General features: G+C 38.7%; 1 protein-coding gene across 1 annotated transcript in view; it reads right to left on the reverse strand.

The window, feature by feature from the left end:
• The window catches only part of CHIC1 (cysteine rich hydrophobic domain 1), a 32,715-nt gene that overhangs the window by 3,087 nt on the left and 11,486 nt on the right, over window positions 1-18,142 (reverse strand). Inside the window, exons 2-3 of the mRNA XM_045031130.1 lie at window positions 17,045-17,099; window positions 2,981-3,136 (exon numbers count right to left, since the gene is read on the reverse strand). Of these exons, the coding sequence (XP_044887065.1) occupies window positions 2,981-3,136; window positions 17,045-17,099 (211 nt within the window). The remainder of the gene's footprint in view (window positions 1-2,980; window positions 3,137-17,044; window positions 17,100-18,142) is intronic.

The raw sequence follows: 18,142 nt of genomic DNA on the forward strand, positions 1-18,142 counted from the left end.
TCCATCATTCCCACTACCTTTCTCAGCTGTACAATTCTGGAGTCATCTTGGACTCAGGAGCATTTTTGGGTGCTCGAGTAGCTAAGTCAGCAAAACTCCATCTTCCATCTGTTACTGGTCAAAAGATTACAACCATCTGACCCGTCACAGTGATCCACATAACTGTGACCTCTGGGCTCCTGTATTGCAACTCATATCTAGGAATGAAACTACATATGCTGAAGAAAAATCTCCAGCTGGTACAAAAGTCAGCACCTGTATGCTTAGCGACCTAGGACTCTGAATGTATCATCCTGGTGCTCTGCACTGGCTTCCAAGTACAGAGTCCAATTCAAGGTCTATGGCCTGATATTCAAAATCCTCTAAGGGACTGGCCACATATACCTAACAGATCACCTGTCTTGCAGCCAGTTCAGACATGCCATGATGGTTATGTTCCACCAGGGCAAGGGAACTCTTAACACATTGTGAGAGTCACAAGTACAGGAAACAGAACATACATAGGAACTGGATCTACAATATGGAACTAAAAAAATAAGTCACCTTTGAAATAGCCACTTGGAAGGCTAAATGGAAAATTCATTTCTTAAACTAATCAAACTATTTCACCAATAAGGTGAAAAGGAAAAAGAGACAGAGATCCTTAGATTTCAAGGGCACAAAGGTTGTGATCTAGTCTGACCCCTGCATAACACAAACCATAGAATTTCACCCAGTAATTCCTGTGTCAAACCCAATAACTGTGGTTGGGCTAGACCATCTCTTTTAGAAAGACATCCAGTCTTGATTTAAAGATTTCAAGTGGGGGAGAATTCACCCAGGGCCGGCTTTAGGGCAATTCCACCAATTCCCAGGTCTCAGGCCCCGCGCCTAAGAGGGCCCGGCACCCTCCACTGAAGTGCCGCAGGAAACAGCGGCAACCGATTGAGCGGACACCGAATTGCCACTGCTATCTTCGGCGGCAGCTCAACTGCTGCCGCTGTCTTCAGCAGCATTTCGGCGGCAGCTCTTTCGAATGGGGCCCCACACGTCCTAAAGCCAGCCCTGAATCCACCATTTCCCTTGATAAGTTTTTCTAATTGTTTAACTACTCTCATTTTTAAAATGTGCATTTATTTCCCATTTGAGTTGGTCTAGCTTCAAACTCCAGCCACTGGACCTTGTTATGTCTTTGTCAGATTAGAGAACCTTTTACTATCAGACATCTCATCATGTGGGTATTTGTAGACAGTGATCAGATCACTTAACCCTGTCTGCAATAAACTAAACAGATTAATCTATAATCCTTCACTGTAATGTTTTCCTGTCCTCAAATCATTTTTATAGCTCTTATCTGAATCCTCTCCACTTTTTCAAAAATTTCTAACTGTTTATACCTGAATGGAAACAATATTCCAGTTATGGTCTGATCAGTGCAGTATTATCTCCCTACTCCTACTCTATATACACTAGTTTATACCTTTGAGGATGACATTAACCCTTTTGGCTCCAGCATTGGACTGGGAGCTTATGTTCATTTGGATGTTTGTCGCCATATCTAAATCCTTTTCAGAGTTACTGCTTTCCAGGAGGAAAAGTGATACAAGTGTTATTTCTATTTTAAATACATGGGAAGCATTCAGATACATGTCTACACTACAGAGCATATGCTGGCATTAGGGTGACTAGATGTCCTGATTTTATAGGGACAGTCCCGTCCTGTTATTTGGGGCTTTTTCTTATATAGACTCCTATTACCCCCACCCCATGTCCCAGTTTTTCACACTTGATGTCTGGTCACGCCCCAGCATGGTATGTATGCTGACAGAAGGAGCTATTCTGCTGGTGTAGGAATGCCACAATGTTAGCCATGCTGACAGAAACACTCTTATGTAAGCATAGCTGGGCCTACACTGGGTTGTTTTTTGTTTGTTGGCATAGCTATGTTGCAAGGGTGTTGCAAGTTTTTTTTTATGCCCCTGACTGACATAGCTATGACAGTATACGTTTTCAGTGTAGACCAAGCCTAGGTTAGAGTGCTTGGAGATCCTTTCTGGGGACCAGTGAAGGAGGGAAACTGAGGCAGACGCAGCTGTCGTACTGCATCCTGCCATGGAAGGGCACTTAAGGAGGAGCCAACTGTAGGACAGCAGCCCAGTGGGTTAAAGCACTATGCTTTTCAACCCTGAGATCAACCCTTATGAGGTCAAACATTAAATGCAAGGTCTCCTTATACACCCCAGCAAAGGTCTGTCCTCTATTACAAAAACCACATATTTTGGTTCTCTCTACTTAAGAAAGGTCCAAATATCATAATGTAAGGGATGCTGCAGGGCAGAACTAGTATGATCTGGAAGAGGGGCAAAGGAAAATGCCTGCCTGCATTCTGCTTCACTCCAAGCAGTTCTATTATTGTTACTTGCATAAGCAAATTGAAGGAGCTGCCAAACCACTTCTCTCTGCATGTGGTGCAACCTGTAGGCTTTTTTTGGGTGGATTTTAGTGGACTTTCCTTTTCACACTTAGTTCACCAGAGATAGAAACAAAACTAGACAATGGGAGAAATGGCCCAATCTTTTGAACGTCTATAACATTAGCTTCAATTCACAATGATAAATCCTGATATGAAACTAGAAAAGTAACAAATAGATGGAGTATACTGTTTCTTCCTTTAATAAATTGTACAATGTACACAGGTTTACAAAGAGATTTCAGTCTATTTAGGACATTTTTTGGCTCATTAACTGCTACTCCGGCACAACTCATTGTTATTAACATAATTCAACATTGTTTACATTATACATATATATTATTTGCTGTTACTATTAAAGATTAATAGCTAGCAGACATATCTCACCAGTTAACGGGAGATGTATGACGGCAACTGGGGATACAGAAAGAAGTTTCAGAATAAAGAAAGGCACCATTACTTAAAGGCTATTAAACATTAGCAGCTGTTGTCAATTTTTGGTCACAATGCAACTTTGAAATGTGCACTTACTCTTTTATTAAGACAGATAACAGGCCACAGGCTGCAACCCAGGGTGCAGCAGCAACACAGACAGCCACAAAGCAGCCATTTTACGTTGACAGGGAGATTCTTCTTTAAACACGCATTCACACGGCTGATACTCGTCTTAAATTCTTCTGGAGCAACCTACAACAGAAATGGCAAACTTTAACAGGAAGCCATTGCAGATGTGCTTTTTTATTCATTGGTTCCATGGATTACAACTTAAGTGACAGAGGTACAGTTATTAGATGTGAAACATAGCTATATAAATCCTCCAAAAACATTGCTAGTACAGCTGGTATGAAAGTTCACCTTCCTAAATCATACCTTGTATGCTTGAATTTTTTTTATGTAAAAATGATAACTGCAGTAAGTTAGAAGAGTTTCTTCCCATGTTCTCTTGCAACTGTTAATAAATCATTTGTGTTAACAACACAACCATCCCCTGTAAAACTAGATTAGGAACAGAGCCAAGCAACACACAAAATTGGTGACGTTGACAAAAAATTGTATGAAAAAGACATTTTGTTTTTCATGGAAGCAAAAGGTACTTTTGTATGTAAAAAGGTGCCATTTCACACTCAAAACAAGTGTTCATCACTGTGTCTAATTTCTCCCTATCACAAGCTTATAACATGCATGTGAAGTTGCCCTCTCTTTGGAGCGAAAAGCTGTGCTTGCCAATAGAAATGAAAATATTTCTTCCAGGAACAAATTACTAATTGGTACCATCCCACATCTCTAATTATGGTATCCTGCTGAGGAGGTGTAATCAAGAAGGGAACAGGTGGGTTATAACTATTATGCTTTATATAGGAGTATAAAAGATGCCTAGGATCAGCAGCATGCTGAACAGTGATGTGAAGGTTTGAAGCATTAGATGTATTCCTTCCTATTTCAACTAATTTTATTGCTTGCTACGGTGTATAAGTCATACAACGAAGAGTGGCAGGTTCTTGAAGAGTGGCTGATGCTGATCAAGTAAAAGTTACAAACATTGGCCAAGATTTTCCAGAGTGACTGGTGGTTCTGGATGCCTCATCAGTGGGTGCTTAACTTGAAAGACTGTAAAGGGGGCTGATTTACAGAGAGTGGACACTCAGTGCTTTCTGAAAATTAGGGCTCTTTAAAGTCTAAGTGACACACTCACTAACCAAGGCACCCCAAAATCACTAATCACTCTGGAAAGCCTTGGCCAAGGTCTTCATGACTGAAAGTTTACTAAGACCGTGATATACAGTGAAGTAAATTTACCCCCTTTCACTTACAGAAACCCCCATCCCAATTTATAAAACATCCCCCACATCCAATGAAATGATTAACTACTGCAAGTGTCACAAAGCAAGACTCATGATTATTCTGGTTAGAAAGCAGTGGAAGCACAAGAGTGTCTCCACCTTTTAAAGTCTCCATTAATAGCCAAAACAAGATTTGAACAAAGCAAATTTGTAAGGACAGACAACCCTAGATTCTATATCCCTACGGTTTGGTGGGAAATTATCTGAGACTGCAAAGTATCTTTTTCAAGATAAAACAATTTAAAGCAGCAAGACAAATAATGATTTTGATATTTCACCTGATAAATTTTAGTATGTTTTACTTTTTTTCCCTCAAAACAACAAACTTATTTTAAAAGGACTATTGTTTGGGAGGAGAGGAGTGAATAAGAGGATGTTTACCAAAGTAAATTGTGTACTGCCTCTGCAGATTCACATTGCAAGACTATGCACGAGCTTCCCCAATGGCTGCATGCCCCTATTCCAGCATTTTAAACCCAAGGGTACAAAGGCCCACACGCATCCAACTGTTTCTCAGTTCCTTTTCTAACTACAGCTGAAACTTCAAAAGCCAATCCAGCCAGTTCTGAGGATTTCTTAACAGGTTTTGCCCTGTCCAAGAAATAATCAACAGCCCTCTCAACAACCAAGGTGTACAGCAAAGACCAACATAGAAGATCTCATGGCTTTGAAAAACACTGACAAAAATATGATATCAACAAACGTGATAGTAAAAAGTAAATAATTTGGTATAGAATATTAAGACTATAATCAGCTGTGTGAAAATTAGTACAAGGAAGTTATGCCATTAAAGGCTGCCTTTCTTAAGATCTCTTGGCAAATGGCATAGCCTTCAGAAAGGAATCTTTATTAAAAGGCTGCAAGCAGGAGGAGAGCTAATGGAACTGAGAATATCTGGTGAGCCCAATCAGAATCACCTGGCCCTCTTAGCTAAATATTCTTGAGAACTTTTAATAAGAAGATACATATGTGCATTCTCTTCTCCAATGTAACACAACATTTGAAACCATGCTGTGATCATGAATATCCTGGAATAATATATTGGCTACACTGTACTCAGATTCAAGATAAAGCAACTACCTCCAGGTGAAATTTGACAGAGAAGGAATTTGCTAAACTCTCTGAAAACCCCATGCGTTGATTTGACCATATGCTACTTATCTGCTAGGATGTTCTTCATTACTGCCAAAATGCAAGTTGAAGTTGGTACGCGTATGGATGCACTAGCATCACAAATGCACTGCTTGTTGATACAACACAGAGGACTGATGACCCTGCCTGTTCAAATAAACTGTGTATTGACAGGTGTTATCTGTGTGAATATCCATTGGCTTTGCTCTGATCAGAGGAATAAAAGCATGAAGCCCTCAGCCCCAACCAGTTACTGCTTATGTAAGTTCCTGCGATCTGATCATTGACAACACCTGTTAGAAGTCCACAAGTCTTCTTACAGGAGACAAACTAGTACCTTCCAAGAACTCAGAAAAGTTCTTAAGTGTCAGAACCTGAGTGGCACTAAGACCAAATTTCCCCAATTTCTCTCAACTTCAGCATTGGGCAGAAAACAAGTGATCTTTCGAAAATTAATCATGCCCCAATAAGATGACTCTTAGAAGCCAAATGTCTAATATGGAAACAACTTCAGGCTCTGCTGACAAAGGTTGGCGACCACAATTGCCGGATACAAGCCACTCTGTAGCTTGCAATTTCACTGACTGAGATAATCTCCCCCATTGAACCTGAAGTGCTTCCTATGTTTGTTTTATCAAGATGTGGGAGCATGAGTCCTGGCAATCTTTTCAATTTAAAGTAGGACTTATATGGCTCACAGATGTAGTGAGACTTTGCCACCAACACCAATTTTGTAATCTCAATTTTCACATGAGATATTAATATATCCTGTAATGGTTTACTATGAGAAGGACTGGGGATCAGGATTTGGCGTGAACTCAAACTGAAAAGCATATATCCATTCAAGAACTCCAGGACCCAGCAACCTGGAAGGATACCTGATATTCTGCAATGCCTGTGAACATCTTAAAAATTAAAATGGGTTCTAGACCTTCTGGAAAAACTGCTGTTTCACTGGAAGAGCAGAAGAAGCTGATGGACCAAGATGGATGACTGTTTCTGCACTGACCAAAAAAAAAAAAAAAAAAATCTCCTGTACCCTTGAGTGATGTGATGAAGAACTATGCTGGACCCAGAAACCTCTTAAAAAAAATAAAAAAGCAGCTTCTGTTGTTTCCCAGCCTCAGTCTTCTAACTATTAATTTGATTGCAGAATTACAAAGCCAGCCATGATATGGACTACAGTGGTCATAACCAGGGACCTAGTTGCAGGGTCTGAAATGTCATTGTAGAAAGGGGTGACCAACCTGAGCCTGAGAAGGACCCAGAATTTACCAACGTACATTGCCAAAGAGCCACCGTCATTTGTCAGCATCAGCTCCCCCCCACTCCCAGGGCCTCCCACCGTCAGCCCCACCGATCAGCGCTTCCCCCTCCCTCCCCGCACCTCCCGATCAGCTGTTTTGTGGCATGCAGGAGACTCTGGGGGGGAAGGGGAGAGGAGCGAGGGCATGGCAGGCTCGGGAGAGGGTGGGAAGGGCCTGTGGCAGAGCCAGGGTTTGAGCAGTGAGCACCCCCCGACACATTGGAAAGTTGGCACCGTAGCTCCAGCCCCGGAGTTGGCGCCTATACAAGGAGCCGCATATTAACTTCTGAAGAGCCGCATGTGGCTCCGGAGCCACAGGTTGGCCACCCCTGTTGTAGACCATCAATGAATAAGTTTTGCAAATTTCTGAACTACTTCAGTGAAGGAGATCTTTCATAATTAGAACCAATCTTCAGCAAAGTCTATCCCAGACCAAGAGGACCAATGAACATTACTGGATATCTGTTTTCGCCTATGCTTTCTGCTATTTTTAGAATCTGAAACGTGGATTTGGGGAATGCCTCAAACTCTTAGAGTACCTGGCTGTTCTACTCATAGGCAAATCATCTTTTTGCATCCAAGTTCAGACCCTGAAGAGCCTTCCAAAATCCAATAACTAGATCCTTCTCCAACAGATATGAGGACTTCATGGGCAAAGACCCAGAAGAACCTTCTGACATCATGCAACAATTCTGAGAGACCTCTTGCAGGAGTGCTCTTAAGTGCCTGAGTCCCCATGGCTTCCTCCATGTCAGGGCATGGAGTCCTGAACTACAATCTCTTTTTTGACCTGCAAACGAAATCTAAACAGAGTCCACACAAAATCTATGAACTTACTACTAGATAAATACTTTATGAACTAAAATACTCAATTAAGTCCAGTCCCATTGCAAGCAGAGGGTAGGGTTCTGTCCACTTAGGCCAATGGAAAGAGGTAATGATGTATAATTGCGTGTGTGTGTGGAAGAGCTTATACCCTTGATTTTAGAATGCTGTGACAGAGGCATACAAATACTCCCGCAAAAGCTGCTTTGAAATGAGTCCAACTGCTGAATGGCAGGACCTGTGATCTCATAATGGGATCTGTGGGGGCAAAGTCATGGAGAATATAACACGAACATATTATTTTAACAGGACCTTTGCTGAACACACACACACTCCACATGTGCTCTTAAATTTGATACTGAATAAGGTAAAAAGTCTTCTGAAATATATCTGGTTATCACTTAGAGATTAGAACTTTTATGTTTTATATATGCAACTTCAAAAAAATATAACAATTTGCAACACTGGTCATAGTAATTGATTAATCTGTTTTGATATTTAAAAAGGAAGCTTTTATTTTTCCCATTGTATTGACTATCAAAACATTTTCCTATTAGTAGGTTTTAATATGATGAGATTTAATTCTACAGATATTCTTTTAATGGCAACCACTGGAACAGCTGACAGGTTTCAGAGTAGCAGTCATGTTAGTCTGTATCTACAAAAAGAACAGGAGTACTTGTGGCACCTCAGAGACTAACACATTTATTTGAGCATAAGCTTTCGTGGGCTACAGCTCACGTCATCGGATGCTGAGTAAATTCTAGAATCATTATAATCAAAGACAACTGATATTATTGTCAATTTACTTTAACAGAAATCATTGCTACCATAGCAAGAACTTTTCAGAAGTGTACAGTAAATGGATTGTTATATGAGGTTACAAATCTTTGTTTAGCATTAAGGCAAAAATCCCATCTCCCGCAGCAATACCATCCATCCTGATTGGCGAGAAAGATTATGGGGTTTATTTCCTGGCCACTAGCAACTCTCAGAGCAAGAATCAAGCTTTCCCCCAGAGGTGGGCAAACTATGGCCCACAGGCCACATCCAGCTTGTGGGACCCTCCTGCCCAGCCCCTGAGCTCCTGACCCGGGAGGATAGGGGGCAGGGCGTTCAGAGGGTGGGAAACAGGGGGACTGAATGGGGGCAAAGATCCCATGGGGGGGCAGTCAGGAAGGAGAGGAGGGGTTGGATGGGGGGCAGGGGGCAGTCAGGGGACAGGGAGAAGGGGTGGTAGGATGGGGCAGGAGTTCCAGGGGGGCAGTCAGGAATGAGAGGAGGGGTTGGATTGGGTGGCAGGGGGCGGTCAGGGGTTCCAGGGGCAGTCAGGGGACAGGGAGGGGTGGATGGGGCAGGAGTCCCAGGGGGACCGTCAGGGGGTGAGAAGCAGGGTGGGGGCCAGGCCATGCCTAGCTGTTTGGGGAGGCACAGCCTCCCCTAACCAGCCCTCCATACGATTTCAGAAACCCAATGTGGCCCTCAGGCCAAAAAGTTTGCCCACCCCTGCTTTACACAGAGCACGAGCAATCCCTACACAACCTCAACCAAATCTTGCTATATTCCATCCCACAATTTCTGTACATCAGAAATGCATCAGTTTCACTGCCACCTTTGTTCTTCCACATCTGCAGAGGAGGGGGCAGGAAATGTTGAAGATAGGATCCTGCTACCTCCTAAGAGCCAAGAGCATAGAAAAGACTGCAGGAGTGGGTGCTAAAAAACCACAACAGCTGTTTCCTGACCATTTGGATCACTGATCATTAAAATCAGTGGTGATTTGGGTTTGCACATAAGCCAGGCTTGCTGCCAGTTAACAAAAGAACATTAATCAGGGTGGTACTTTTTGGTAGCATGAATGAATAACTATGCAGTGAATATTTTAGAAGAGTATTTACTTTTTTGGGCTAAGGAAACAAGCTTGCATTCTCTGACAAATGGGCAAGTTCAAATACAGTGTATACTTTATAATTTTTAAAAAAACAAATTATTAAATTAATTCTTTTCATGAGCACAAATGGAACAATTCCAATTGATAGTGACTGAAATATCAAAATTTAAAATACTTTTTAAAATTTGTTTATCATCACAGCTATTTGTGGATGGGTTTATGTTAATTTAAAAATTAAGGAACATGGCACACAAAATAATCAACCAAGGGAAGTGGGGAAAGCCCAGGAATCTCTTCCCCCCCGACTTGGAATTTTTTTAAAAGAAAAATGGAAAAAGAATAATATATAGTGTAAGAAAAAAATTCTACAATAGCAGGAGGGTGGAGTAGAAGATTTAATGGGTTTTCTCCCCATCTTTAACTTTTGTGAGATTTATGAAAAATGGATACAATTCCATAACAACACTTCATCTGTACTCTTAATGCAAATTTTGTATTAAAACAAACAAACCTTGCTAGACTGCTACATAGCCCAGTAACAAACAATTTTTGCAGATACAGATGGTGGATGCTTATTCTCCAGGCATGTTGGGGTTGAGTGTATTAATGAGTCTGTGGTGTTAACTTTTAAGGAAATTAACTGAAATTAATGTCTTAAATTATGGTTCTGTTCTGAAGTGTGACTCTACACAAATGGCACTTTTCATTCAAGAGAAGTTAAGCGTTTGTGTTTTCAGAGTCATATATGTTTACTTTAAATGACAAAAATAAATGACTACTTTTTGCTCCTGCTAGCACTGCGTTGCCAACTTTGCTAAAGGAGTGGGAACTGGATTCTAGTCTCTCTTTTACATCATGCACAGTTTTGCATACCAAGTTTCAACAAGTTACATCATCTGGCACAAACTTACAGAAGGCAATGGAGTTACATAGATGTCTCTAGTATGTAAGTCTTTTTACCACAGTTTTAGAAATCAAGCAATGAGAAATAGGTCTGTGAATCAGAGATACTTTTCTCCATTAGAAACTTAAATTTTGGTACTCGATACCTAGGTGATTCACCTTGGGGTAGACAGAAATAATATAATTCTGTTCATGTCAGTTTACAATTAATTTACAGCTCAGCAACCTTTGTCTCAAACTAAAGAACAAATGCTTTTCAACAGATAAAAACTGAGTTTTAAATCCATCTATTTTATAAGCATTCATACCATGTTAATTTGTACATATAGGTACTGTAGGTGTTTATTTAAAAAGTTACTGCACATTTGGTATCAAATTCTTTTGTAATCCGATAAAGATGTAGCATTTTTCACATCAAGAAATTAATAATGTGCTGTATTTTTTATGAAATACATAATATTGTGCTAATTTACCAATACAATGCCTTCCAGAACACAAATTCTAAGTGGACCATATCCATTTTGTTGCCACATTGAATCTGTAGCTTTCCTCCATTTGGTTCTGAAGCTTTGAGAGATTAATTTAAAAGTGTTGTATTGGAAAGATTTTAGTTAATTGTCAATACATAATTCACAGCATGCTTAAACTCTGTATTTGAATAATTTTGGAAAAAATCGCTTGGAGGGTTTCTGTCTGGATCTTGAAAAGAAAGATAAGTACGCTGCTTCTGGCTGTGCAGTCCTCATTGTAAAGAGAGATTAGTTCCTTTTAGGCCTTTAAAAACACATAAAAGAAGGGGGATCATAATATTTTACAACAGGATGCAAGAGAATCTGCAAACAGAGGAAGAGAGCAAGCAAAGCCCAGCAGGCCTGATCTGCCTCCTTCAATCATCATGATCACAAACGCTATCCATCACATGTCGTGTTGGATCACAATACTAAGGGTACGTTTTATGGCTTACACTTCCCTGCATTGCACACTAATCTCTGTATAGGACCCCTTATTGTTTTAAGATCAGGGCAGGAAGCTCCAGTTTCTTCTTTAAGGTTCACTGGCTCTGTCATTTTCTTGTCACCTGGAGCAGTGTGCTGTTGTGTCATATATCATGAATAGTACTTTTCCAGTTTGGTTTAGCCTTTGTGATAATGAAGGAATCTCCTCTTTCCTAAACCTATAGGGCTATAAGTTATTTTGCATACAAGATTAAAGACAAGTCTTAGTTTAAATAGCATTTTAAACAAACTATTTAAAATGGACCCAACATACCTATAAAATATACATATAGAATTTGGCCACCAAAACCCATCAAGCTAGATTTACAATAATGAAGTTATACAATCTGTATTTTAGATATTAGACCCTTGTTCATCTCTTAAAAACTGTAAAGAATCAAAAACATGCAACATCGACAGTTTGAAGACCCAGTTCTACCTAGGTAGATGTGTTAAGATTAGTATAGATTTTTCTTGAAAGTTGAGAAGCTGACTAGATTAGTAAGCCCATTTTTGACCCACCTGAAACTTTGCCCCCATATATCTGTTTTCAGAGTCCATATAACCTCCACTACACATGTGCCCATTTCCCAAAAAAAGAGAGCAATGTTTCAGTGTGTTTTTCAGTTACCATTTTATGTTAGCTTATTTTCTCTGCATCTTAGCACTCAAGAACTCTACAATGAATAACCAGTACCTGTAAACAATAGGGGAATATTTCAGTTAAGAAACAGATTAGTGTTGTAATAACAAGAATACCTAGCATTTCAATAGCATTTGTCTATAGATCTCAAAACCACTTCAAAGTTTAAGTATTACTATCCTCATGTTACAGAGGGGGAAACTGAGACTTACACAGGTTAAGCGAATTTCCCAGAGTCACAACGTGAGCCAGTATCATAATTCCAAAGTGTTAATATTTTTTGGGAGACAGTTACCTAGACAGCATCTTTTTAAAAATTAGACCTTTATTGTTTATTGTTTATTGGGGGGAGGGATAGCTCAGTGGTTCGAGCATTGGCCTGCTAACCCCAGGGTTGAGAGTTCAATCCTTGAGGGGGCCACTTAGGGATCTGGGGCAAAAATTGGTCCTGCTAGTGAAGGCAGGGGGCTGGACTCAATGACCTTTCAAGGTCCCTTCCAGTTCTAGGAGATTGGTATATCTCCAATTATTATTATTATTTTAATTATTATTATTTATTGTTACTTTAAGGATTTACCTTTGGGTTTTCCTCCAGTAATATTTATTATAAAAGAAAACACAGCCCACATCTAATGGCTTAACTAATGCATCCAAGCTGCTGAACTGGATAATATGAACTCACAGATCTATTAAATTGTTATGCCTGTGTTCTGAATAAAATACTACTTTATTTTATTGCACTGTGCATTATTCTTAACAAATAATCTTATACATCTTAACAACAGAATGGTTGACTAAAGAAGGGACTATGCTACGTATAACATGGACTTTCAGAGCGCAATCATTCCGATGCTTTTTACGTTACATTTAGTAATATTTTAAAAATAAATGTAACAACTGACTGCAAAATTCACCCTTGTGAACTTTGGGTCACTGAAAATACATATATACTGAAATTAAACAGACATTTTTTTTTTTTAAATAGATCAACAAATGGCCAGGACCGGCATGTTTGCTTCTTGCATTCACCTGAGCACAAGATTCTTCCTCAAAACCAAAGATGACAGTAACTGGCAGTTAGCAAGAGAAATTATTTGCTTTTTATTAGGGCTATCGATTAATTGTAGTAAACTCACGTGATTAACTCAAAAAAAATTAATCGTGATTCACTGTTAAACAATAGAATATCAATTGAAATTTATTAAATATTTGTGGGTGTTTTCCTACATATTCAAATATATTGATTTCAATTAGAACACAGAATACAAAGTGTACAGTTCTCACTTTATATTATTTTTATTACAAATATTTGCACTGTAAAAATGATAAACAAAAGAAATAACATTTTTCAATTCACCTCATAGAAGTACCATAGTGCAATCTGTTTATCGTGAAAGTGCAACTTACAAATATAGATTTTTTTTGTTACATAACTGCATTCAAAAACAAAACAATGTAAAACTTTAGAGCCTACAAGTCCACTCAGTCCTACTTCTTGTTCAGACAATCACTAAGAGAAATAAGTTTGTTTACATTTATGGGAGATAATGCTGTCCGCTTCTTATTTACAATGTTACCTGAAAGTGAGAACAGGCATTCGCATGGTACTTTTGTAGCTGGCATTGCAGGGTATTTACATGCCAGATATGCTAAACATTCATATCCTTCTTCATACTCCCGACACCATTCCAGAGGACATGCTTCCATGCTGATGACGCTCGTTAAAAAAATAATGCATTAATTAAATTTATGACTGAACTGCTTTGGGAAGACTAGTATGTCTCCTGTTCTGTTTTACCTGCATTCTGCCATATATTCCATGTTATAGCAGTCTCAAATGATGACCCAGCACATGTTGTTCATTTTAAGAACACTTTCACTGCAAATTTGACAAAATACCAATGTGAAATTTCTAAAGATAGCTACAGCATTCAACCCAAGTTTAAGAAGCTGAAGTGCCTTTCAAAATCTAAGAGATACCAAGTATGGAGCATGCTTTCAAAAGTCTTAAAAGTGCAACACTCTGATGCGAAAACTACAGAACCCGAACCACCAAAAAGGAAAAATCAACCTTCTGCTGGTGGCATCTGACTCAGATGATGAAAATGAACATGCATTGGTCCACACTGCTTTGGATCATTATCTAGCAGAACCCGTCATCAGCATGGATGCATGTCCTCTGGAATATGGTTGAAGCATGAAGGGACATGTGAATCTTTAGCGTATCTGGCACATAAATATCTTGCGACACTGGCTATAACAGTGCCATACGAATGCCCGTTCTCACTTTCAAATGACATTATAAACAAGAAGTGGGCAGCGTTATCTTCTGCAAATGTAAACAAACTTGTTTGTCTGAGCAATTGGCTGAACACAAAGTAGAACTGAATGGACTTTCTAGGCTCTGAAGTTTTACATTGTTTTATTTTTGAATGCAGCTTTTTTTGGTACATAATTCTAAATTTGTAAGTTAAACTTTCATGATAAAGAGATTGCACTACAGTACTTGCCTTAGGTGAATGAAAAAATACTATTTCTTTTGTTTTTTACAATGCAAATATTTGTAATAAAAATAAATATAAAGTGAGCACTGTATACTTTGTATTCTGTGTTGTAATTGGAATCAATATATTTGAAAATGTAGAAAACATCCAAAATATTTAAATAAATGGCATTCTATTATTGTTTAACAGTGCGATTAATCGCATGATTAATTGCGATTAATTTTTTTAATCACTTGAGAGCCCTACTTTTTATCCCGCAGGAGACTGTTTATTTCAAGATTTCTAGAATTGAGAACAGCTCCTCAAATTGGTATGGGGAAAAAGGTAAAAACACAGATTCTGATTTCTGAAAACAAAAAATATACAGTAGAACCTCAGAGTTACAAACACCAGTTATCAACTGACCAGTCAACCACACACCTGAACTGGAAGTACACAATCAGGCAGCAGCAGAGACCAAAAAAAAAAAAAAAAAAAAAGGCAAATACAGTACTGTGTTAAATGTAAAAAAACCCTAAATAATACTAAAAAATATAAAGGGAAAGTTTAATTTTGTTTTGATAAGGTAAGGAAACTTTCTGTGTTTGTTTCATTTAAATTAAGATGGTTAAAAAGCAGCATTTTTTTCCTGCATAGTAAAATTTCAAAGTCAACGTTCAGTTGTAAACTTTTGAAAGAACAACCATAATGTTTTTTTCAGAGATACAGACATTTCAGAGTTACGAACAACCTCCATTCCTGAGGTGTTCGTAACTGAGGTTCTACTGTATCCTGCACCCAGTTATATCAGATATGATTTATTATTTACAACATTATATGAAAGCCCTCAACAAGTAAGAATGAAAGGGGGATATAAGAAACCAGTCAACTTCTATTTTTTCCCTCTGAACCTAAAGAAGAGAAAAGGCAGTTGACCTGTAATGAAAATGTTTGCTATCGAACCTGGAGAATGCTCATAAACCAGTTAACGCTGAAAACACCATTAAGAGGAAAATGAGAGAGACACTGACATTTTCATTAAAGTTTTATTTAAACTAGCATTTGTTAATTTCAATATTGAATTATGCTTTAACAATTATTCATGAAATTTTCCGTAGTGGTAGCTTCATTTATAGAAAAATATGCTTATTTGAAACATCTGTTGAATTTTCACATTCTTTTCAAATTGAGTTTAGTTTGTTGCTTTACATCAAGGAATTATTTCTGAAAGTTTAACTTAAGGCCCAGGAGAATACAACAACATGTAACATGGCAAAAACCCCTTTAGTGATACTGAGTCTGATTCAAAACCCAATGAAGTCAATGAGATCCTTTCCTTAATCTGGGATTAGGCCTAGATTTACCAGGTTGCCTTCTGACACCTTGAAAATGCAAATGGCAACCTGCCTATTCACCATTTAATTCAACTGTTGTCAAATAATATGTGGGACAGAGACGCAGTATTTTCATAATCATCATGTTCCAGGAGGAGAAACAGGTGGATTTGTCAGAACCAGACAGAGGATGCCATCCAAATGCACGTATATACAATGTTAATATGACTCAATAGCGAGCGCAAAGGCAGTAGGAGACCTTAGCTACATGCTTTGTTATTAGGGAGAGTAACAAGAGCTGAACCTTCCGCCCCCAGATTCTGAAAGGGAGTAGTACAGTATGGGGTGAAACAAAGGGAAAAGTTAGAGTAATGTAACTGAATTTAAAGGTATGAAAGACATGAAAAAAGTCAAAGTCAGAATAAAGCAGCACAAATCTGAAATAGAGGTAATGTATGAACAAGGAAAGGTTTTAAAGCAAGAACCAAGAATCTGGTCACAACATTTCATTAATAGATGACTATCAATTTAAAAAGGGGATTTCTGCTAACCTCTGTCAGTCAAGATACAGGATACTATGAAAAGTGGGAGAATTTCCTCCAAAAATGTGGTGAGCCGACTGTACTTTTTCTTCTGCAAAATATCATCTCTACAAATGACCAAATAACTATAGATGTGCTTAGAAAATCGATCAAACTTTTTTTCATTTACAGGCTTACACCGGAGGCCAGATGGTCTATGGAGAAATGGAATTCTACCCCTCACCCCCCGTCCAAAAAAAGTGTTAAAGTGAATTCAGTGCTTGAGAGAGAAACCAGATTGAAAGGCACTGAAGTCTTTTATTTAATCCATACAACTGGTAGCACAGGCTTCTGGATCCATAAACCCAGGGTGTGGCATTGTCATGTTTTGAAGAGACTGCCTATAGAGGAGCGAAGATACTATAGGTGATGTCAGACCCCCTTAGTCCTTCTTTGCTCAGACTGCCAATGACTGCAATTGTGGTGAGTAGTTTTTATGATGTGGACATATGCACTAGGAACTGGGCAGCGACTGCCAAATTGGTTCATGTAGGACAGAGTGGCAGACAGTAACAACCGCCTGTCACTACTGACCTGGAAGGGATTTGGCTTAGACTTATTCTACCTGAATTCAAGAATAATGCTTCTAGACATTTGTAATGCACAAACTATTGGATTAAATGTCTTTTGAATTTAAAATTTCAATGCAAACTCAGACTTACCTTTCCTGTCAGGACAGAGGGAAATTCTGTGTCAAACTTGTTGCTCAAGCCAAACCTTGAAGACAAAAGAGACAAACAAAATATATTCCATCCAACTTATTTTATGTTTCCCTTTTTAAAATATAAGTTATGCAACACTTGATTTGGTGTTTAAGAAAAAAAAAGAATGAGAGTAGAATGTTTTCCCATATTTTTGTTTGTACTATTAACATATTATGCAAGTTTTCATAAATTTAAAGTGTTTTTACACCTAAAATGCTTTTACAGAAAAAAAAATTGTGACTAGAAGTGTAGCTTGTTGCCTTCTTGAAGCAAGTAATTTTTAAACAGATGGCCAGGCAAAGAATTCTCAGAAAACAGCAGTAACTCAAATTTAAATCTGAGATTCTTCAAAAATTATTATTAATATTAGACGTAAACTGGTTTGTAGATTGCCAGGTTCATGCTTAAACATGTCACTTGGTGAGGTATAAGCGGCTTTCTTTTTACAAGTATAAAGCTAAGAAGTTAAATAGGTTCAGAGGCTAATCCTGCCACTCAACAAGCACCCTGTGGCTTTGTTATGATTGCTGGGTGCCTGAGATACTTCACTTCCTTCTCCTATGAAGCTTTATCCTTCACAGTTCTACAGGGTACTGCGATATACATGGCCTCACTGAGCTACAAACTTTCATACTTGAAACAAAGCTGTTTACTGTGCACTGAGTTTAGTGCTTCACTACAAACCCTCCTACACTATCTTACCTGGTTACTTCCAACCTTTCCTTTTAATCATAATATTCCTTTGATGTGTTTTGTACAGTTATATTTCTTGAAGCAATCTTTGTTAAGTTTTTTTGGGGACGGGGAGAATATGCATAACAAGCCTCCAAAAACAAAGACTAAGATAAATCACAAGTTCTCTCCCCTCAAAGTTACGTCAGTCATCTATGCAAATGCCAATATTGCTGATCACCACACATGTCCACTACCATTCTGCATACTGTAACACCACAGACAAACTTGACAATTTAACACAGTGATACTCAGAATGCAGCCTGTGAGCCGCAAGTGGCTCTTTATTGTGTGTCTCGTGCGGCTCTTTGCAGTACATGTTAT

Source organism: Mauremys mutica, chromosome 9 (assembly GCF_020497125.1).
Source record: "Mauremys mutica isolate MM-2020 ecotype Southern chromosome 9, ASM2049712v1, whole genome shotgun sequence".
In the NCBI taxonomy this organism is placed as follows: Eukaryota; Metazoa; Chordata; order Testudines; family Geoemydidae; genus Mauremys; species Mauremys mutica.